We start from the raw sequence: 23,215 nt of genomic DNA, 5'->3' as shown, positions 1-23,215 counted from the left end.
AAAAATGAATTTGAACTCTGGACAAATGTATGTAATTTAGGGATTGAAACTGCAAGGGAGAGGAATGTAAGCTTGTTGGCAAAATTTTGTGGTTATACTTCTCAGCCTAGTTGAAAATATGAATGGTATCTTGTTCTGAAATTCAAGGGTTACAATGGGCCCACAAATTTGGCCCCAATCTAAGTTTCCAGTTTTAGATCTCTCAACACAGATCCGAGTCAGGATGGTCTAACTATTCCTTAAACATAGGACACTCATCCCCGTTTTGTGCTGTTTGGCCCATGCCAACTCATTGCCTTGGCTTCTCCATCAGTTCTTCTTGGCCTCCATCTTTCCTATTCATCCTTTGAGGCCCAGCCAAAATCCCCCTATCCCATCTAGTAAACTTGCCTCTTTCATGTCTCCCTTTTGTTTTCTGTACCTCTCACATAATACTTTCTGGTCTATATTTTGTGTTTACATTACTTGCCCAGTAAGACTGAGCCCCTTCAGGACACAGACTTCACCTTATACCTCACTTGTATCCCAGGAACTTAATAATTATTCAATTGAAGAACTAATCATGGATAAGCTTGTGGTGTGGGGAAAAGACTACAGGTATAAGACAGGATAAAAAGAATCAGGGCTACCTGCCTATGGGGTCAGAGAGGGGTTTTTACAAATAATACTGACATGCTCAAGGTTTGGGGAGCAGGAGTTCCCAGCTAACACCTTGTATCTCCTCCCTCCAATGTTCCTATTACTTTCTTCCTACTTTGAAGTAAGCCAAGTGTCCCTATGCAACCTTCATGGAGAAGAGGAGCAAGACCATACTATGTATCTTGCTTGTATCTGGATAAGAAGTTGAAGAAATATATCCAAAGAAAACAGAAATATATTACAGTGATGTGGGGACAGCTAGGTGGCGCCACAGCAGATAAAGTGCCAGGCCTGGAATCAGGAAGAATCACCTTCCTAAGTTCAAATCTCACCTCAGATGGGACCATGTGTGACCACTGTGTGACTGTGGGCAAGTCACTTAATCCTATTTGCCTAGTTTTCTCATCTGTAAAATGAGCTGGAGAAGAAAACAGCCAATCACTCCATTGCGTTTGCCAAGATGGGATCATGAAGAAAATCACCGAACAGTAACAAAAACGTTTCTGTAAAACTTTAAGGTTTGCAAAATGCTTTACACATTATCTCTTCTGGTTCTCACAGCAACCCTGCGACCAGGTGCTGTCATCATCTCTATTCTCACAGCAACCCTGTGACCAGGTGCTGTCATCATCTCTATTTTGCTTATGAGGAAACTGAGGCACAGAGGTTAAAAGCTCGTAAAATCTTGAAGGCAGAATTTCACCTCTGGTCTTCCTTACTGTAATCCACTTTTCCACAGAGATACTCTCCTCAGCTTGGCATTTAAAACCACAGTTAACTGTCTTCGACCTATATTTCTGGTTTTAGTTTGCATTATTTGTACTGACTCCTCCTATATTTCAGTCAAACAAGATTACTGTTTCTGAAAGTACATCTGCTACTTCATCTCTGCACATTCGTGGAGATCAGCTCCCTCTTCATCTACACCTTTCAGAATCCACTCTTACTAAAATTCAGGTCCAAAGCTGCCCCTCCGTGAAGACTTCTCTGATTCCTGAAGGTGTGCTCTTCCTCAGATATTCCTAGGAGACTTTGTGGGGATTCTTCCTTTACCCTCCCCATGCGCGTAGATTGTATAACATGTTCCCCCCAGTGAGGACAGGGACCATTATTTTTAATCACATCTTCTAGTGTCTCACATGGTGCCATGTACTGACTGCTGTTTTCGTAGTTTTTAGTTGTATCCAGCCCTTTGTGACCCCCCCCTTTTTTGGGGGGGATTTCTTGGCAAAAGGGGCAACTAGATGGCACAGTGGATAGAGCAGTTTGTCTCTTCACTCTCCTTCATTCCATATATCCAGTCAGTTACTAAATCTTATTCCTACTTAATCAAATCCATCCACTTCTTTTTCCTTACATGGTCACTCACCATTCGAGTTCAGGCTGTCATCACCTTTTCCCTGGACTAATTTTTTTTAAAAATATATTTTTACATGAATTTATAATTTGCCCCTGCCACACCCCCCACTTTGGAACAAGAAACCCCAAAATTCTCATCATTAGCATGCAGGATCTAACAAAACAAATACTCACATTGACTATGTCCAAGAACATCTCCAGTCCTCTGGTTTCATGGTTTATCATCGCACTGGCCAGAGTTCTGAAGTCTTTCAAAGTTGTTTTTCTCTAACACACTGCTGTCACTATATGCTTCCTTTGCTTCCCATCAGTTCAAAGAAATCTTCCCAATTTCCTTGTTTGGCATATCTTATGGCATTATATTCCATCACATTACTATGCCACAATTTAGCCATTTTTCCAATCAGAGAACAGCCCCTCATTTTCCAATTTTTGGCTACTTCGAAAAGAGTTTCCTATAGATCCTTTTCCTCTTTCTTTGATCTCTTTGGGGCATAGGCCTAATAGTGGTGCAAGGAATTTGCACATTTTAGTAACTTCTGGGGCATAATCCCAAATTGGCTTATACTGTTTTGATGGTGTCCTACAGACTCCCTGTCTCACATCTTTCCTCTCTCCAATCCATTTTCCACACAACCACCACAGCAATTTCTCAATAGACTTCGGTGACTCCCTATCAACTCCAGGATCAAATCTTATCCTTATCTCATTCTTTAAAAATGTCTAATTGTTAATGGTACCTGTATATAATTTATAACTAAGCAAGTATATGCCTGTCAGAGGAGGCTCAACATTTTTTTACTGACAAGAGCATGATATAAAAAGTTGGTGAGCACGGCTACAAGCAGCAACCAGGTGAACTAGGTGCCCACAGGGAGGGACAGAAATAATGACAGCTGACGTTTATATGCACCAACACTGCCCTAAGTGCTTTGTAATTATTATCTCATTTGGTTCTCAAAAAAGCTGTAGAAGGCAGGTGCTCTCACTTCTCTTTTACAGATGAGGAAGGAGATAGAGGTTAAATGATTTGCCCAAAGTCACATGGCTGGTAAAATGTCTGAGTCCGACGGAAACGCAGGTCTTCCTGACTGGGGGCCTGGGGCTCTATCCACTTTACCACTAACTGCCTCTAGAAAGGACATCCTGAAAAGGCAAGGGGGAGAAAAAAGAACAGACGATTTAAAATGATAGTGGGGGCAAAAGCAGGAGGAAAAAAATAAAAGAATGCAGCAAAGGGAGGGAAAGTTTGATTACAAAATATGGAAACCCATTCGAATTCCTTCTTCACCTGCCTAAAAAACAAAAAAAGTGCACAAAGGTACAAAAATGGAATTTCTCTAACCAAAGTTAACTGTTTAAGGGTAAGGGAAACTAATCATTTTAAGAAACGGGACCTTGCAATCAGCCACTGAATGACCATAGGCCCACAAAGATCTGGCAGTGGGAAGAGAAAGAAAGATGGCTACAAAGAGGCATCACAGAAAGCGATAACATAAAAAAGAAACAGGCATTGTAAAGGAGTTAAACCAGCCCTCACTGAGGGTGGCAAATACACACATAATTAAATGAAAAAACAGTAAAAGCACTGATACTCAGAAAAAATACACTGAGCCCAGAAAGAAGACAAATTTTATTTGTCTTCTGGAAATGAAATCCAAAGAGGTTAGAGAGTCTTGTCTTGTTTGCTTTTGAGCACTAGCGGTGGCAGGTCTACGGGGGAAAAAGGTTGAGGAGATTCAGTTGGGTTCATAAGAGAAGTCCTGTAGTGTGGGGCTGTTAAGTGCCTAACTATGTCTGCTGCATCCAAGAAGCTCCAGGGGTTTCATGTTTTCTCAATTATTAACTCTTCATGTTTGGCTTTTAAAGTCTTCCACAACTTCCACAACTGGGCTCCACCTTCTGGCCCTCCCTCCAGAGGCCAGCCGAACTGGCCTTCTTTCTTTTCCTCATGAACAACACTCCATACTCCATCTCTGCAGCTTGGCACACACTGCATCCCAGGCCTGGAGTGTTCTCTCCCCTCACCTCTGCCTCTTAAGTCCCTAAAATTCTATTGAAGTGTCACCTTCTACACAAGGTCTTTCCTGATGCTCTCAGATACCTATTCCCTCTCAGAAATTTATTTTCTATGGCAGTTTCACTTGGATTCTTACAGCCTCAGTGCCTGCACACATTAGGCATTTAACTGCCTACTTGATTGATATAAATATGTCAGACCTAAACAGGAAATGTATATCCACCTGCAGGGAGAGAGAGACAGAGACAGAGACAGAGAGACAGACAGACAGAGACAGAGAGAGAGAGGGAGGGAGGGAGAGAAAGACAGAGAGAGAAAGACTGTGTGTGCGCGTGTGTAAAAAGGAAGAGAGCGAGTCAATGACTACTTATGCTGGGTAAAAGAGAGTGAAGGAATGTTTCCTTCTCCACTGAACCCAAAGGGTGGTGTCCACAGGCAAGTTTTTCATATTAAAAAAAAAAACAGCAAAAAGGAAGATATATTTAATTTAAAATTTTAAAACAGTAGTATACGCTTACCTTGGAATAGATATAAAATGCTGAGGTGAAGAGAGCAGATAAGCTGGAATAATCCTATCTCAGTACAGCAAAATGTTCATCTTTCCCAGGAAAGTTATAAGATCTCAGCATTATCTGTATTGCCCTGGGGTATCTTTTCTGACTTGGTAGAACTTTGATCCGATTTGAGACTATCACCCCAGTCATTATTTTTCCTGCAACCTGGAAATCAAGAAAGAGAACTCCAGCAGTGTTTTCCAACACAAGCTAAAGTGGGGTCTGGTGAAAGCTTTAGGTTCTTTGTCGAACCTTGCTCTGGCCTCAGCACACAGCTATTCAATGAGGTCCTGGGAAGGAGGTAGGGAGAAGTGGATTGTTTTTGGTGAGAAGAGGTCTTGTCCATTTTAAGAAGTGAGGCACTTAAATAATAAAGATCTTACAGAATGATAAAAGTAGGGAAAATTGATGTTTAGGAAACACCGAACTAGAGATACGGTCACAACCCACATGGAAATGATAAACGCATGGTATATTGCTGCATGAATTTATTACTATAAATATATAAACAAACAAAAAACTAACCAATCAGACTACATCAAATAATAGCACGTTTCCAGGATGAGCAAATCTGCATTCCATCGTTTAAACAAAGTACTGGCACCAAAATTGAAGAGGAAAAGTCTAAAAGGGCTTGATGGGAAAAGAGAGAAGCAGCGTGCAGGAAGGAGAAAGCTAGACTATGTCTATGGGCAGCCAGGACAGGAAGGATTGGGACTGGGAAAACCCTGGGGTGCTGTGGGGAAAGCTATGTGCACAAAGTTGCCTGTCTCCAGAGGCAAGAAAGAGCCATGAGCAGAAGCCACATGACAAAATTCACAAGTGGCAATGACAGGGAAAAAAAAGTTAGTATCTTCAGTAAACAACTCCACCTTCAGTACACAGCTCTACTCCAGTCTGTCCCACTGTGCAAAAAGCAAGGCACCCAATACAAGGTCTCTGGACAAAATTATATGTGTCGATGAGGAGAGAGAAAAAAAATAATGCCTGTTCACTGACAACACACACAACAAACAGGCTGTGAGAAGGCCACCTCCAGGAGCCAGTTCTTCTGGTTCTCCATCTGGACTCTGAGGAGCCTGTCTTCTCAGCTGGAAATCTGTACCTGCAGTTTAGTAACTCATTTAAACTGAATATAACTGTTGTCTGTCTTACCCCAATAACATTAACTACAGGGCAATTCCTTAAAAAGGAAGAAGGGGCCTTTCCCCATCTCCTCAGCCGCTGCCTCAGATGGGCTCAGTTTGGGAGACGTGCCTCGGGGCCCCCATTGAAGTGTCTTCACATTTCTGGCAAGGTCTTTGTGTCAGCTTCAGCATGAATGTTTAATGAACTTCTGAAAAAGCCTACTTGAGGAAAGCAGTCTTGGAATGTGACTTCAACTTGCGGCATATGGCTTATGCCTCAGGCTCCCTATTACGTTTCAAATGATTCCTCAGGAGAACTTGCGGGAGGGGGCCCAACTTCTGGCAAGAAATGCCAGACGTTCTGTGATGTAAGGTCAAAGAAAGGGTCCCATTCATGGGGCTTGGTCTCTTCCTGAGCTGTCTCTGCTAAATCCAACCTAGTTCTGAAAGTCATTCACCTAAAGACTCCAAATCCTGAGGGTCCAGGACAGGGCGTCAGAGAACAAAAATTATTATATCACAGAACAGAATTTATCCATTCCAGCCCATTCTGGTTAAGCCTCCGATTTTACTTAAGCAGAATTAAATCTGCCCAAAGGTAAGAATTCTACCTGCTGAGGCCACTGCTTTTGTTAGAGGCTTTCACTGAATTCTTATTTGGCAGCTGTTGAATAATAAACTGCAAACTAAGATCAGACAGTACTGGGCTATTTTAGTAGACAGACACTATGGTCAGACCAACTCAGACAGATACAAGCTGTATCTCAACCAAGGCTCTACTATTCTTCTGCAGAAAGTAGTAACTGGTATATCAACTTCACAGTGAGTACCAATGTTTGCAGAATTCTTCCTTTCTGCCAAGATATTTCCTTTCAAATGATGATGCAGAGAGGGTTATCTTGGAAGCAATGCACCTGGAATACCTGGAAGGGCCGGATCATGAGTATACTGAAATCCTAGGCAGACTGTGTTAACTATGGGGGCTGGAGAGTCTCCGGTTTCTCAGATTCCCCCAGTAAACACCTACAAACCAGAAGGGAAATATTAGACTATCAGGGCAGGAAGCATATCAAGGGTTCTCTCCATGGGAAAGACAGCCTGTTTCAGGACTGGCCATGCCAGTTTGGCAGCTACTGATTTCAAAGGAGTTCCTAAATCCACTATATGACTTGGATACTCTGGCAACTTCTATAAAGTTCAGCACTCAGAGAAAGGCACCTAACCAGAAGAACCAGAAGGCAGGGAAGGTGCTGACTGTTTAAAACCAAAATCTTCCTTTTCTATGTTTTTTAATTCCAATCAAAATCCATTCTCAAACTGCAGATCCCTTGCCAGGGCACTTGCAAAGGAGGCCAAAGCAAATGAAGGTTAATATCTCCAGACCCTCCTGGTAATTCTTAACTCAGATTCCCATAGTCTGAACTACCTTCCCAGAGAAGAGGACACTATTTTGACTCAGGCATGTCTTGGGGCTTGGAGGTCATCAAGTGGACCTGGCAGAGTCTGTTTTGCTTCTGGAAACCAGTGTCCTCCAATTAGATGAATTCTCACCCTGAAAAGTCTTGGTGAAGAAAAAAATGATCCTAGATACCTTTGGAAGACAGAAAAAATTGCCTTAAACCCAAATGGCCAACAGCTGAAATACAAAGCAAAGAGAGCAGTCACATCAGAAAGAGGCAGGAATGAGAAGACACTACATGGAAAGATGCTGCTGCAGTAGGGTCATGCTTGTGACAAACACCAGCAACAGCAACAGCCTACTGTGGGCCACTGTGTGTTACAAAATATACACTATATTTTCCTTCATAGACTTTGATTTGATTCCCCTCCTTCTTTTGTAAGGTTCCTCCCCACCCACAAAAGACAAAGTTCAAATCCTCCCTCAAAACCACCTCTGAGGAAAAGGTTTCCCTTACTCCCTAAAATCTTTCCTGTGGATATAAACACCACTACCACCATAGGGAGCTTACCAGTCCTGAACCCCAAGTTTCAGAAATATGCCAGGCTTTAAAAATGCAAACTGTGCCAACTCCAGGCTGGCCTTATAAGCAGTTACTCCTGCTCTCCTGAGTCCTGCCTACCCCAACCAAGGGGATATTGCAGGGAAAAAAGCCCTCAATGGCTCCATGATAAAAGCTGCTGTCCTTCATCTTGTACCATTTACAAATAAATTTAACATACAAAAAGGGAAGTAATCAGAGTGTAAGGTTAGCTGTGCTCTTTTGGTCAAAGTCTGTATGGCATCTCAGAGCCTAGTAATTCCCACAAAGGATGGAGAGAGAGGAGAGTCTGTGCGTGTATTTTGGTGTCCAGATCAAAAGGCCCTTCCACAAAGGGAATGAGCTGAAGGCTCCAAACCACTCCCTGGCTGAGATCTTAGAGAGGAGTCAGTTCAGCCTCCTGATATTCAGGGTTGGGGTCACAGACTGGAGGCCGAGTAGAACCATTCATACTGTGGCTTTGGGGAGTCTCCATCGAGGCTGAACTTCCTAAGAGAGAAAAGAGAGGAAAACGAGGGGAAAATTGTTAGCAAAGGAAAAACGCCAGTTACTGCATTTTTATAAGTATAAAATGTCTGTGACAAGGGGGAAGACAAAAATAGACTTCTCAAATTTGTCCTTGTCAGAGTAAGAATGCAGGTCCTCCTGGGATTGACTCAATGTGTTATTTTTCTGCTTCTTATATATGGGTCTCAGGCAAACAAACACATCAGCAAAGGGCTGAAGTAAAATGTTGAGAGAGAACCCAAAGCAGAATTTAATGATGGTGAGTGAGGAAGGTGGGGCATGCTGTGTCAACAGCAGCACTCCTGGATCCCTGGGACTCTGGATAAGAGGGCACAGGGAGAATATCTAGGGGTCACCCTGAACACTAGAACAAGGCATATACACTTCCTTGTATTTGCTGATTCTGATTAAAAGACTATTTTGGGGTGAGGAACACAACCTCTAGATGTATTTGTAGGGTTTTCTTAACATGGAATTAGAATGGCCCACTTAGGATGACAGAGCATCTGGCCTTTCCTCTGGTTTAAGTTTTATTGACTATGAATCAGAAACTATTTTATGAAATAATTTGTAACCAGATTAGAATTCAATTAACATAATATCCTCACGACAGAAAATGCGATGCAACATGGCATATGTAGATAGAGGGCTAGGCTTGTAGTGAAGAAGATCTGGGTTCAGGTTTGACACATATTGGCCATGTGAACATGGGTGAGTGACTTAATCGCTTAGTGCCCTAGATAACTCTCTAATGTTATAAATTACAAATAAGCTGCTGATCTGCATCAATGGAGGGAGTATAAATGCTGGGAGCTCGCCCATGGTGATGAAACCACAGTTCTAGACCAGTGGTAAAGACCAGAAGAACCACAAACTTAAACTGAAAATGAGACAAAATCATCTCAGTCAAATAATGATTAAATCAGCATCTGACTAAAGAATTCTGATGGAACAGAGAGAAGTTATGTTCCCAGTCCATTAATAGCCAGTCGTGGGGAACTAGTTTCAGTAAAAGAAGCCAAGTTATCAGAATTTGCTAACTTATAATTATTAGAAAAATATTTATAATTTTTAAAAAACGTGGTGCTTCAAGAAGTAAACAAGAGTTATTTGGAAAATTCACTTTGTTGCAGAACAACCAGATTCATGTAGAGGTAAATCAGGTTTGATTCTCTGCTTTATAGAAAGATACATGGTCCATAACCCAGGGGAGGCCAATTTAATTCTATTTTTAGAAGGCCTACAGACACATCTAGGGTATGTTTCCTATTCCAAAGCAAAGTCTTATAATCAGTACCAACAGCTACATGGACTTCTTTCTTGTGTTTAATTGACACTTAAAAGTTATAAAATAAAATACTTTCCTAAGTTACAGGAATGTGCTTTTGAGTTTGCCACTGCTACTCTGTACCAAACAAGAGCTGGAAAAGTACTTGAGGGAATGTGGAGGTCCAGGGGCATTCACTTCTCAACCCTGCATGAGGGTTTCAGAGATGAAAAGGGAAAAGGCCTCCTTTTTTGGAGAGAGAGTAAGAGGCCGCAGGAACAGGCTGAGGAAGAGCCCTGACTACAGCCTGCGCTTCAGGCAGAAAAGATATTCTTGAGGGTATGGGGGAGGGCAGTGATACAGTGACAGTCTTCTTCAAGGCCAGCTAGTATTACTGCATCATCTTTTATGCTACAGGTTTTAACCATAAATCAAATTTCTGCCTATCCATCACACCACTACCTAAAAGGAAACACAACAAATCTCTCTGCAGAACAGAGAATCAACCCAAATTTATTTCTGTGTAAATATGGATATTCTATAACAAATAACTCATCTTTACTCCTTGAAAAACTATTTAAAAAAGAAACTGTTTTAGTTAGAAATTCTCCCAAAATGCTTCATGCTTTTCCCTGCTTCTTATACAGCCCATGTAGAACCATCTTGTTCCCATGCCCCCAGGCCACTACTGTGGCAAGCAGACAAACTGCTGTACCATGTGCGCTGATGTCCTCAGCATCCTGAGCCATCTTCCCCAACTGGGGCTATATTCTCCTTCCAGAAATGTCTGAACCCTTGGGTCACATTTGTCTCTTCTGTCTCTTTTTACTATCAGACTGCCAACTGTTACCAATTCTGCTGCTTTCAGCTGGCCTGGACCCTCCTAACTTTATCTTTGCTAATTCCCATCTTCTGTGGGTTGAGAGGTCATATAAGCAAGCTTGTCAGAGGTGTCAAAATAAGTGTAAAGTAGCTCTCAGTGACAGTAACATCCTTGCTCCCTGGTACCCACTTTCTGCTGGACTGAATTTCAAACTGGAGTCATTCTGACTTGAAACACAAGCTGGCTCTCAATTGGCAAGTACATAAGAATCTGACATGATACAGCATCCCTGTCACCTATTTTGACCATTCAGAGGCTTTGGGAGCTCACTTCCTAGTTTTGTTATATACCAGGAAAAGCCAGATTCCTATAGTATAAGAACTCTGAGTTTAGATTTGGAAGACCTGAGTTCAAGTCCAGTCCTATTTCTTACTCTCTTGGCTGGATATAGCCCTCTTTTACTAACTCTAGGTTCCACAGGTTGGGAACTACTGAATTAGGTGATCACCAAGGTCCCTTCCAGGGCTCATTCCGGTGATCCTAGAGAGATGCTAATAATACTGTCTGGATCAGTCTGTTTTACTACCTCAGGATTATAAAAGTCCACCTCTATTACAACAAAGTACAGGGGGGAGAGAGAAAAGACCACTCAGGTAATTCTCCTAAAAATGATCATACCCTTTAGTAGCCAGAAGAAACTTGTCAATTATACATTTTCAAGCCCAAACTTTCTTGTTTCTTGCCATCTTTTCTGAGTGTCTTTGAGGAGTATGATAATCTGCAAAATTAGGGAGACTATTTTCCTCAAACCTTTACGCAGGTATAAATATCTATGTCTTGCTCTATTTCTTTGGAAGATGCCTCGACTTTCTGGTGGTTTCGTTTCCAGAAGAAAAATTGAAGTCTGTTACTTCTCATCTATCTAGCTGGGCCCAACATTGAGTGCCTAGAGTGAAAGTAGCTAAGAGGAGGGAGTTTATCTGGGCATACAAATATGTAACTGCCTAAACCACTCATATTTCTCACATCTCCAAGTCCTTAGCTTTATCATTATATCACATTTATATAGTCCTTTAAGGTTTGTATAACAGAACATCTTTACAGCTGGCATTATCCTTGCTTTCTGACACTTGTCTCATAATGGATTTTCTACTGTACTGAATTTTCAACTGGACTCATCTTCATTTGAAAAACAAGCTAGTTCTCAATACAGGCTGGATAACTCGGCACCTGCCTCTCACTAGCTTGGGAACTTAGGGAAAAGAAGACTCAAAAAATCTCATATTTGGCACAGCCTGTTTTCAAGGCTGGTCCTGCTGTCTTAGCTGGCCTCTTTAAAATTGTATTCTACTTGAATATATGAAAATTTCCAACTAAGCATTAGGCTGTCAGCAGATTCCTAAGTAAAGTCAGGTGGGCCCAGAGAGGCACCTGTGGTCTCTAGTGGGGCAGCTGTTGTTCGGTGACTAGGATGCTAGACGTAAGAGTCAGAGAACTTGGGTTGGAATCCTGGATCTGCTAACCACTACCTATGTGATCTTAGGCAGGTCATCTTACCTCTTGGGTTCTCGTTTTCATCAAATTTCAGTAATGGGATGGGTTTAAACTATTTCTAAGTTCTTTTCCAACTAGAAATGCCAAGATCTTTAGCACTAGAAGCTGGTGAGAGAAGGTCTCAGTGCAAATAAGAACATCAAAATGAAGGGGACAGGAGACCATCCCTAAAGGATAAAAAGGATCCTGGACAAGACAGTAAGACTTTCCTCCTTTGAGGGAAAGAAAAAAGCATGCGAGATCTGCATGTTCATTTATACTGAGACTGAGTCCACTTGGATGAGCCAAGCAATCATGTCCACACAAACACAAAGTTTATACAATAAGGTTGCTGGCTTCAAAAATCTCCTATGAAGGGGCAACAATGACCTCTGTTCATTTCATCCCTTTCCTCTTCACTGCTCCAAATCACTGTGGGTCATTCTGTTAGTTTCCAATCACATGAAGAGACAGTCAATTGAATCGTTCTTTTTAGAGACCCCAAAGGTATAAAAGGCCCCAACTTGACCATCTTAGTGCATATAGGGAAAAAAAAAAACCTGGCATTGGATTCTATCATATCATGCCATTTTCCTGCAAATCACTTGGGCTTTCGCAAGTGGGTTCCCTTTAGAGCAAAGATTCTTAATCTGGGACCCACAGATTAAAGGGAGATTATGAATTTAGATGGGAAAAAAATTACATCTTTATGTCCATATAACTGGTTTCCTCTGTAATTCTACATATTTTATCTTACGCATTTAAAAAAGATTATTCTGAAAAGGGGTCCATAGGCTTGACCAGACTGCCAAAGTGGTCCAGGACATAATAAGGTTAAGAGCCCCTGCCTTAAACTAAAGACCAGATCTCAACTGCATTATGAGATCTTTGGTTTAAAGTTTACAGAACATGAAAAAGGTCTGGATGTTAAAGCTGTAAAATTAGGATTGTATAGAGGGTAAGGAGTAGAAGAAATGACTGAAACTTCTGTCTAATGGATTAAACCATTAAGATCATCTTATATGCTTGGCAACTTATCTAGATTTTTTATCTACCCAAATATTTAACACAGTGTTTTACATGGAGCAGGCACTTAATATTTAATTGGACCGAATTCATCAGACAAGACAAAACCCAATGAGGCACATGAAAGGAGAAAACATACCATCTTATTCCTCTATACCAATAGCGCAGGAATCAGGACCCAGTGCTATCCAGATAGGAGGTAGGGGGGACAGAAAATGAAGGAATTGTTAGAAAAGATCTTAGAACAGACTCATAAATTTTGTAGCAACTAGAATCAAGTTAGAGCAAAGTGAAAGGGATGTGAGGTCTGGAAACAATGCACTCAGCTTGAACGTGCTGTTCTGCAGAAGAAAAGAAGAAAAAACTAAGTCCCAACCACTCTTTCTTTATGTGCTAAAAATAAAAAAAAAAAGAGTGGGTCCTGGGACAAATTTTATGTATATAAACCAAAAGAAATAATGTTACCTCTTCTCCAACTGCTGGTAAACTGTGAAAATGAAAAATGCTTTCTACACAGAGAAGAGGTAAGAGAAATTCTTGCTTTCTCACTTCTTTGATTCAAAAGGGTCAAATAAACTCTACACTCATAGGCCCACATACTTGGAAAACCAGAGAGAGCGTCATAGCTACTCCGAAAGTTCTAGATGGCACAAGCGCCAAGAGACTGGAGTTTATTATCACACTGTGAGCCACAGAAAATGAGGGAAAATAGCTTTTGGAAACTCAAGATCAGGTTCCTATTGTATGAAGTACCTCATTCTGAGAAATGTAAATCTCGTGCTCTTTATTAAATAATGAACTTTTGCTTTCTCTGATTACTGTTCATGTAAATGAGCCTCTCTAATGATTTTTATGGAACTGTCAGGTAAACTGAGCCTGTCAGATGATACTGTCTAATTAGACTGTTTGAAGCCAGAGACAGAGAAATCCGCAGACGGAAGAGAAAGTCCAGGGCCAGTGTTTCTAGGATTCCACCTCTGTCAGACATCACCAAAGCAAGGTCTTGAATGTGTCTGACCTCTGGCAGAAACCTTACTGATACGCTCAGGGGAAAGAGCACGTCATCAGTGCTCATTCTCCTCACTGACCCTGCCATACAGTGACAATGGTCTCCTGGCTGTTCCCAGTCCTGGACAGTCCATATCTAGCTTCCTGGCACTTTCTCTGATTCTCTTAGGCCTAGAATGTTCTCCCTCCTCATCTTTGCTTCCTGGCTTCTTTCAAGTCTCAAGGAAAAACCTCTCTTCTACAGGAAGCCTTTCCCGAGCCCTCCTAATTCTAGTGCCTTCCCTCTGTTGCTTATTTCCTCTTTATTCTATTTATAGTCTGTCTGTATGTAGTTAATTGCATGTTGCCTGCTCCATTACACCAGAAACTCCTTGAGAGTGGGGGCTGTCTCTTCCCTCTCTTTGTATCTCAAAGCTTAGTACAGTGCCTGGCACACAGTTAAATGTTTAATAATAAATAGTAAATATTTAATAATCAATAACTGTTTACTGATTGACAAACTGATTGAGATATAAGACTATGCAATGGAGCCTGAGGAAGGGGAAGACTGGGAAGAGCAGGCAGCCTATGGCATGAACAACAGCCTGTGGCTAGCCCTTGTTAGTGGCATGGAATCACTTCTTCTCCATGCCTTCTCTCACCCTTTCTCCTTCCCACTCTTTCTCTACTACCCTTTCCCCTTCTAAATCCTTAAGCCAACTCCTTTGGCATAGCTTAGCTTTGACTGTCACTTCTAGAGAAAAAAGAAATTGCTACCCATTGAAGGATATCTTGAAGGGAGTCAGACAGAAGGCCCTTCCAGGTCAACCATTTATTAAGGACCTACTATGTGTCAGGCACTGTGCTAAGCACTAGTCTAATAGTCTATGAACCTATAGAGCCTGACTCCAACAGGCCAGTAGCATCCCTTGTGACACTCGTCTGCTGTTGAATTGTTGCCAGGGGAACAAGTCAAGTATTTTATTCTTATAGAATCATTGGATTACACATTTAAATCTGAAAGGGACCTTTATTTAGTTCCACTCCCTTATTTTACAGTGAAGAAACTTAGTTTTAGATCCAGGATCTTAACATGCCTTTCCCTATAATATTCTTCTAAAGCCTAACAAGTCATAGATACTGGCTTGTTGCCCCCAAATCATATTTTTATGAAAAAGTCCAATAAAATGATCCTGGGAGCTATGTGATCTTGAATTCTCCAATATATCTGAGTCAACAAATGGCCGTTACATCCACTACTTGTCTGTCTCTTAAGGGGGGATTAAGTTAGAAAATCATAAATTTGGAACTGGAAAAAACCTTAGAAATCTTGTTTCTCTCATTTTAAAGATAAGAAAAACAAAGCCAGGGGAGATGACGTGACTCACCTGCTCTGGGTCACATAGCTAGTAAGTATATAGCAAAGCTGACAATGAGCAACCTTCTCCTACAATAAGTGACTACAAAGTATTCAGAGGCTTGTGTGAGATGGCTCAGGTCCCTACATAAATCAATTACTCAGAGGCCTCTCAAAGTGATGACAGAAAAGAGATGTATTCGATTCTCAAGAATCTGGACAATCCTACAGCAGTTCACCTGGAGTAGGAAAGCCGAAGACAAAGAAAAGACAGTGATTTATATAGACTCTAACGCAAGTCCCTCCCCCCCCCCCACTGACCATTATTCTCATTAGCTGAGAATATGATCTTACATTCTAGACACAAAATCTAACCAATCCCTTTTGAAATGAAGACATTGAAGAATTAGGTAAACTTTATCCAATCATTGAGACCCTAATGTACTACACAGTTTTATATCCTTATATGGAATTATTCTGTTCTAAAAATATAGTAACCTTGAGCCTCTCAGTCTTACCTCACCCCTGGGAGAAGAACTACAATCTGAGAAGTCTTCACTAAACCTATCCCACTCAGGCTGAAGACAGTTTCATGGTGGGCTTGCTCAGACCAATTCAGCCAGTTCTGTTAAGATGGATCTTACTCAGTCTAGGAGTCCCCTGAATACATGTAGGGCTACTGATGTCTATCAACCTCTATGAAGTCCTTATCAGAGCTCAGAAGGCAGTTGGTGGTATAGTAGACAGTCCTGAGCTCAAATATAGCCTCAGACTCTAGCCATGTGACCCTGGGCAAATGGCTGCCTGCCTCAGTTTCCTTAACTGTAAAATGAAGACAATAATAGCACTTCTCTCCCATGGCTGTTCTTAGGACCAAATAAGAGAGTACGTATGAAGGACTTAGCACAGTGCCAGGCAAATGCAGGAGGCTTAAGGAAACGCTTGTTCCTTTCCCTTCCCTCAGAAAGGCCACAAGAGCAATCGAATATATTGTGATACATCACAAAAGGCATGTTTAGATTTTTAAAGCTGTTTTCCTTATTAAAAAACCAAACCAAACCAAACCAACTGTTTTCAAAGCTACAATAAACTTCACCAGAATTGCCCTGGTTTATCCTATTGTATTCTTTTGCTCTGAAGGTCAATTCTTTTTTTTCTTTTGTAACAGAAATTACTTTGTCTTTAGATGCTAATATTAACTGTTTTATTAGTTAAGCCCTTGGTTGATAATTACTGAAACCAAAACAGTGGTAAAAGAAAACAATCCTAAACTCTGGCCACCTAATTACCTCCAGATATTATATAAAAATAGCGGTTTTCCTAATTCCTAAAATGGAATCTAGAATTCTGCTTGAGGTTTCAAACTCCAGTGAGACATGCTCTCCATTCCCTGCAATGAAGTTTTTTAGCATTAGGAAAAAATGGAGAAGCTGGACATTTCGATAGTCAACTCTAACTTGTCTTCGTAGTATGATTTCATTATTTAAATTTCTAGAAATGTCAGACACAGCTATGTTCAATGGAAACACACAAAAGTCGTGCCTTCCCTCTGAGACTCTCTCCAAATTTATCCTGCACATAGTTGTTTGCATGCTGTCTCATCCCATTTGATTTTGCGCTCCTAGAAAGCAAGGATTGTTTTTTCCCTTTTTTTCTATCCTCAGGGCACAAGGTCCCTGCTATACAGTGGGCATTTACTAAATGCTTGTCAACTTCAGGTTATCTGCCCTTTAGGACTATTCGTACTGCTCTCCTTCTGATTCACAGAGGCCAGAGACAAACCAGGTAAGACATCAAAGAAGGAGAGGATCTCCCAGCCTGTGCTTTGGGGGAGCAGAGAGAAATGACAAAAAAGAAGATATTTTCCCTTTTGGTGTCTGGGTAGGAAGAGTTACTTAAAGGCACTTAGCCTATTTATATTAAAAATTCAGTGACCGATACGGAAAAGTCCTGGCTGAGGAAGAACGACTATCCTTGGCAGTAGGGTTTTTTTGAGGGGGAGGGGAAGAGCTGTTTCTCCTGCCGTGGTCTCCAGTTTGAAAATTAAGCTCTCAGATGAGGGCTGCTAACCCAGATCTGCCTGTATTAGAGTGCCCACTGCCCTGCCCCTCCTCCCCCCAATTTCATCCCTATTACATTCAGGGAGGTTCTAATTAGGAGGGGTTTCTAAGACCTTATCTGGTATCTCCAATGTCTCAACTGCCCCTGAACTACAGACACGGTACTCTGGCTCGTCCACTTCCAGCTATATTACTAAGCCCTGTAATCACTGAACAAGGATATCTCCCATTCCCTAGTCACGTGACAAGAGAAAGTTGATTGTTACCTGGTAGGTATATGTCAGCTGGAGGGTCAATCCCAGGCTGATTAAGGCTTCTGTGCTCCGTGGTGCTGTCCTGTAAGACATCCTCTATGCATGGGGCTTGGCTCTCTAAATCAAAAGGAAAGGAATCAGATTAGGGACCAGCCTTCGTGGAGCCCCATTTCTGATGGAAAAGACACTACCAGTACGTCCAACAACTGAGGCTACTTGTCCTCCTAAAGAGACATGTCTGAAAGGGCAGAACGCTGGGAAAAACACTTGGATTTAACTTCTGTTAAGGTCAAACATGACTTCACATGGTCCCAGTATCTTCATTTCTCGTATCTTTCAAAAGTTTAAATTCTAAGAATTACCCCTTATGTGTGAATGAAGGAAACACACTTATGGAGCGAGAGAAAGGCAGAGAAAAGCTTAGTCATCCATTGGGATTCCTGCCCACCATTAAGCATCTCTGGAAGACACTGGCTTTTGACTGGCCTAATACTTAAAAAAAAAATTAAATGACCCAAATTACTCCCTAGGATTCTCATCTACCTTGGGATTAGCCTCAGCATTCTCCTTAGCTGAGAAAGGCAAGATTTAAATTTTCAGAGTTTCAGAGTTTGAACTTTCAAGGCTTCCTGTGAACCTCGTGGGAGATCCTGTGGATTCCCAAAGCCTAAGACCCAGTCATAGGAGACTGCAGACTTCAGGACAGCAGGGTACTTGATGATTCTACAATAAGCAGATGTTCTACTACTCCTGTCTGCACAGCATTCTGACTGCTGAACACAGGCCCTGGAATGAACACCAACAGCTTCCTTGCTCATCTGTCCCTCTTTTCTCCCAACTGAGGTAGGGCAATTCTTCTTTGACTATTCCCCTGGAACCAGCATGACTGACATCACTGGGGAAGGGATTCTCCATATTCTTCACAAGGCCTAACATAGAACTCTAAGACTGTTTGTAGAATAATGGTTAGTATTCCAGTCTTACTACATTATTAAAAATGGACTATCATTTCTATACAAAAAGGCAAAAATCCATTTCCCCTCCCATCTTGTATACTAACCTAGTCTTAGTGAAGAGAAGGGGAAGAAATGTGAGTGATTAGGGTTACATTAGATGGATAGTGGCAGGCAGTGCTCATTAACAAGTCTACAAAAAGCAAGTCATTACCGGATATTTTAATGTAGGAAGACTGCTTATTTGGTTATCAGTAGAAAGGAGTGTTTATTTCTCACTCTCCTGTCCTTGCTTTGGATGGAAAAGAGAATACTTTACAATCAAGTGTAACGATGCCCTTACTAAATCGAGGCAAGATTAGTAGATACAGGGGTCTGGCTGATATAGTGAAGATATATTGTAATAGGAGTAACAGATGAGAGTGAAAAGTTGTTCAGTCATCTCTGACTCTTCTTGACCCCTTCTGGGGTTTCTTGGCAAAGATACTGGAATGGTTTGCCATTTCCCTCCCCAGCTAATTTTACAGATAAGGAAACTAAAGCAAACAGGGTTAAGTGACTTGTCCAAGGTCACTTAAGTAAGTGTCTGAGGCCAAGTTTGAACTCAGGAAGATGACTGTTCCTGATTCCAGGCCCAGAACTCTATCCACTGTGCCATCTAGCTGTCCCTGAGAAGGAAAAGAGAGAACATTAAAAAATAGTTATCATTTACTAAACTCCTATTGTGTATTAAACTTTGAATGAAATTACAGAAAAGGGCTTGGCACTTCCTTGTTCTTTCTGCTACAGACTACAAAATACGCGTTTGCACCTTGACAACACCTCCCAATGTATTTTTACGCTTAAATGATGGCATTACATTGACCTATTTTGATTTTCCCTTGGCTTTAGATTTATTGGATTTTCACCAGAGACTATCTCAAAGATATTTTAGAACTCAATTTGAATTTAGCATGTAAAGGGGCAGGGTAGTATATTAGAAAAACCCTATGCTTATGAATATGAAGACATGGGCTCAAGGTCCAGTCTCATTTACTAGCCATATAACTTTGGACAAATCACTTTGCTATTCCAAACCTCAGTTTGCTCATCTGTGAAATGAAAGTATTAAAACTAAACTTACCCTGCCTACCTTATAGGATTGTTGTCAAACGGAAATGGAATATAATGGATGTGATAACAAACTGTATGATATATGAATGTGAATTATTATCTTTATGGAAAGGCCAGAGACTTGAAAATAATTTAATTGAACTACATTTGATTTCTCTCTGAAACAGAACCAATTTAGGGTTGCAGGAGGCTGCTAAGAAACAGAGGGAAGTGAACCTGGACACTACTTCCTACACAGCCAGAGCAAAACAGGTCAATCCCTCCCTCAATAGAAAGCAAGTAGCATGGTGGCAGGAGCATGAGAAACAACTCTCATTCTTGCCTTCGATGGGCACTGTGGGCCCGGGCCCGTCTGTGAGTTACAGAGAGGAGCATGCGGGGGCCCACTTTATGCTGAGAAGGTGATAAAGCCTCTGGAGAGCGGTCAAAATTATGAGCAGTTAGACCACATTTATGGGCTTGTCCCACGGGGGCAATGGGATAGTGTCTCCTGGCCCTCCAGTGGCCAGGAAGGGTCAATGCACACTTTTATGCATAACCAGAGCAAGGCAAGAAATGAAGCTGAGGATCAGATATCTAGAACAGGATGTTAAGGCTTAAAATGACCTTGGGGATCACCTGGTACCATTTCTCCTTCATTATACAGTCCAAGGCAAACAGGCCCATTTGGTGGCAAAGCCAGGGTGAGAATGCAGATCTCATAGCCAAACAAGAAAAATACATCATTTTCAAACCCTAGATAAATATAGAAGGAGAAATCTCAATGTAAAGGCCTTAAAAGTGGTATTTCGGTGTTTCATTAAATATTTACTGTAACATCCCTCGCTGGGGATACAATGTTCATTTAAGGATCTCACTGGACATTCCTTGGTAATCCAAGGAGGAGCCCACAGACAATGCTCCTTTCTATCTTCACCCACCAAAGTCAGGATTCCTCTTCGCTCTCAAACTTTAGCAGAAGATTTACTTTTATTCATTTTTCAGGTTTTACTGCTGCCTTTTGTCTTTACATCACAGTCACTCTCAATTATACACCCTTTCTCCTCACTCCCCAGGGTGAGCCTTCCCTCATAACAAAGAAGAAGAAACCAGTTCAACAAAACCCACCTACACATGAACCCTACCGGACACCATATACATCAATCCACAGCCGTCATCTGAGATAACATGTAGAAGCTCCCTCCAGAATTGTCTTAAAGTACAAATTTATTCTTTGACAAACTATCATCAATCAACGAGCATTTATCAGGTACCTGCTATTGCCACGCTACTGGGCTAGGTCCTGAGAATCACAATAAAAAAGTGAAGCATCCCTTGCCCTCAAGAAACTTATATCCTGGTAGGGAGATGAATCCTTTTTATATAAGTAGATCTGGGGTATGTACAAAAGAAATGCACAGTGATTAACGGGGGGACCAGAAGAGGCCTATTAAAAGAGGTGGCATTTGAACTGGATTCTGTAAGGAGCGAGGGACTCCCAGAAGCAGAAGTCAGTAGGGATAGCAGTCTGAACACTGGAATGAGAGTCACCAATGCAGAAGATGAATATTTGCATAGGAACAGCAAACAGGCCAGCCTGGGCCTGGCTTGAGTGCCCAATGTGCAATAAGGGGAGAAATTCTGGAAATATAGGCTAGAGCCAGACTGGGAAAGGGTTTAAATACCAAAGAGAGGGATCTGCATTTTATTTTAAAGGAAATGGTCTGGCAACGAAGGCTGCTGAGCAAAAGAGCAATATAGTCGGATCTATGCTCTAATCACATAAATCTAGTGGCTGAGTTACTCAATAAATACTTGTTAACGGAGTGAAATGTGGATTGAAGGGTATATCCTAGACCCAGAGTGAACAATTGGGAGGCCATTGGAGTGTCCAGTGAGAAGTGTAAAGGCCTGGGTTACAGTGGTTGTGGTGTGAATAGGAAGAGAAAGACAAATATAAGGGATGCTGAGGAAGGAGAAGCAACAAGACTCTGCAAGCAGGAGAGCATTATGGCTGAAAACCTGAGAAAACAGCCTGAATGCTCCCCAAAGGAGTTTCAATGAGTATAAGCCAAGAGTGTATTATTTCTACTGGGCCAAAGCTGACATGGACAATCAAGGGAGATGCTACCTTTTCTCTTGCAGTAAGGCAGAGAAAACCATTGGGAATTCACTAGGATTGAATGTGGCTTTAATAAATGATGTCTCAGGTAGCCCTGTCCCAGGGGCTCACTATCATTAATGAACACTGTAACAGGGGAAAACACAAAAGGTCTGCTTGGCCAGAGGTCTTTCCCAGGGTAAGAAACTGCTGTGAGACTAGAGCCTTTCCAACCAGAGGGTATGGGTGAGGACAACCAAAGCCCTAGAATGGTTTCACTGCCATCCTGAGACTACAAAGAACCTTGTGCAGTGCTTGGTTATAACCGGTGTATGCTCCAAAAGTTATCATTCTGAAGGAAGTAGAAGACAGCTTACCTTGCTTTAGAGATGGTACCTCTTCAATCTCCTCAGTTATGAAGCTCTTTAAAAAAAAAGGGAAAAAAGAAAAATCCACCTCATTTGTCTATGCACAAGAGTTGTTATCAATGGCCTAGAGACTAGAACAGAATTACACCGTAGTCAAGTCCACAAGCTACCAGGGTAAAAAGAACAACGGGCACATAAGGTTAATAACTTTAGAACTTACGGTTATTGTCATCCACCCCCACTTTCAATAATGATTAACAAATAACCATGCCTGCTTTTTTTCCTAAGTAAATGCCCCTCGGCCTACCACATCAGGGAAAATCTTAAGGCAAGCTTCCCAGAACAAAGCTGACGGAATCACAGGGACAGACTCTTGGGTCAGGCTCAGGCTGGGAATTTGATGTACCTCGGGGGAGCTGCTCTCTCGAAGGACTAGCTCAGCACCACTTAGGGGAGGGGGCGAGTCAGAATCTTCAGACAGTTTCTCCTCCTCTTCTTCATGGATAGGCGATGAGGGGGAACGTAATGTGCTAGAATGACATAGGGATGACAAAAAACATAGGCTTGGTTGCGTGGGCATCACAGATGAACACACATTACTTCATTCCCCATGGTTCTCTTGGAAGGAACACTACCTACACACTCAATGATACTAACCTGTCTGGAGACTTGTTTGGCTTGCCCTTCTGAAGGCTGCTCTCCAAGGCTCTATCAAGACCAGCAAGAGGACAACCAGCCTGAGAGAGCCCGTCAGAAACACCTGAATAAGTGATTTCTTCATAAAGAGGAGCTGAAGGAATAGCTGGAGAGATGGAGCGAAGTCCGTTCAGAGCTTCCAGCAAGGAGATGGGTTCATATCCAGGTGGGATGTTGTCAGAATTCTGTGAATTATAGGGGGAGTTCAGGATAAGGCTGGCCTTCTTTCAGAAAACTATGCAGCCCTTAAGACCTGGGGCCCAAAATGAGATCCCTGCCTTACGACAGTCCCTGTTCTCACAATGACATCATACTTCTAAAAAATGTAAGTTTTCTAAGAAACTACCTATCCAATTCTAGCTGGAAATTACTCTCTACGGGGGCCTCAGAAAGTGCTTTCTTATCTGTGACATCACTCTTGAACTGTATTCACTAATTTGGAAACCACCCTCCATGGAGGTCCCTTTGGAATGAAAAGCAGGTCCTATAGTT

At 41.7% G+C, this 23,215-nt stretch overlaps 1 protein-coding gene and 1 long non-coding RNA gene across 8 annotated transcripts in view; one reads left to right on the top strand and one right to left on the bottom strand.

Annotated features, from left to right (window-relative positions):
• The window catches only part of LOC140503752 (uncharacterized), a 52,724-nt gene that overhangs the window by 2,352 nt on the left and 27,157 nt on the right, over positions 1-23,215 (top strand). For 2 of the 3 annotated variants that reach the window (XR_011966862.1, XR_011966860.1), the window contains exon 2: positions 16,864-16,984. The exons of the other annotated variant lie outside the window; for it this stretch is intronic. This is a non-coding gene — a long non-coding RNA (uncharacterized lncRNA). The remainder of the gene's footprint in view (positions 1-16,863; positions 16,985-23,215) is intronic. 3 annotated transcript variants of the gene reach the window in all.
• Positions 5,046-23,215, bottom strand: part of MGRN1 (mahogunin ring finger 1) — a 121,832-nt gene continuing 103,662 nt past the window's right edge. For 3 of the 5 annotated variants that reach the window (XM_072607887.1, XM_072607879.1, XM_072607907.1), the window contains 5 exons: positions 22,685-22,908; positions 22,434-22,557; positions 22,037-22,082; positions 17,526-17,630; positions 5,046-8,188 (listed from right to left, as the gene is read on the bottom strand). In XM_072607887.1, coding sequence (XP_072463988.1) covers positions 8,076-8,188; positions 17,526-17,630; positions 22,037-22,082; positions 22,434-22,557; positions 22,685-22,908 — 612 coding nt within the window. In that variant the 3' untranslated portion in view covers positions 5,046-8,075. Of the gene's footprint in view, positions 8,189-12,994; positions 13,040-17,525; positions 17,631-22,036; positions 22,083-22,433; positions 22,558-22,684; positions 22,909-23,215 lie in introns of all 5 variants that reach the window. The other 2 variants (XM_072607915.1, XM_072607897.1) reach the window with 1 other exon arrangement.

The sequence above is a fragment of the Notamacropus eugenii genome, chromosome 1 (assembly GCF_028372415.1).
Source record: "Notamacropus eugenii isolate mMacEug1 chromosome 1, mMacEug1.pri_v2, whole genome shotgun sequence".
Taxonomy (NCBI): Eukaryota; Metazoa; Chordata; class Mammalia; order Diprotodontia; family Macropodidae; genus Notamacropus; species Notamacropus eugenii.
This window is presented reverse-complemented; position numbering and strand designations above follow the sequence as displayed.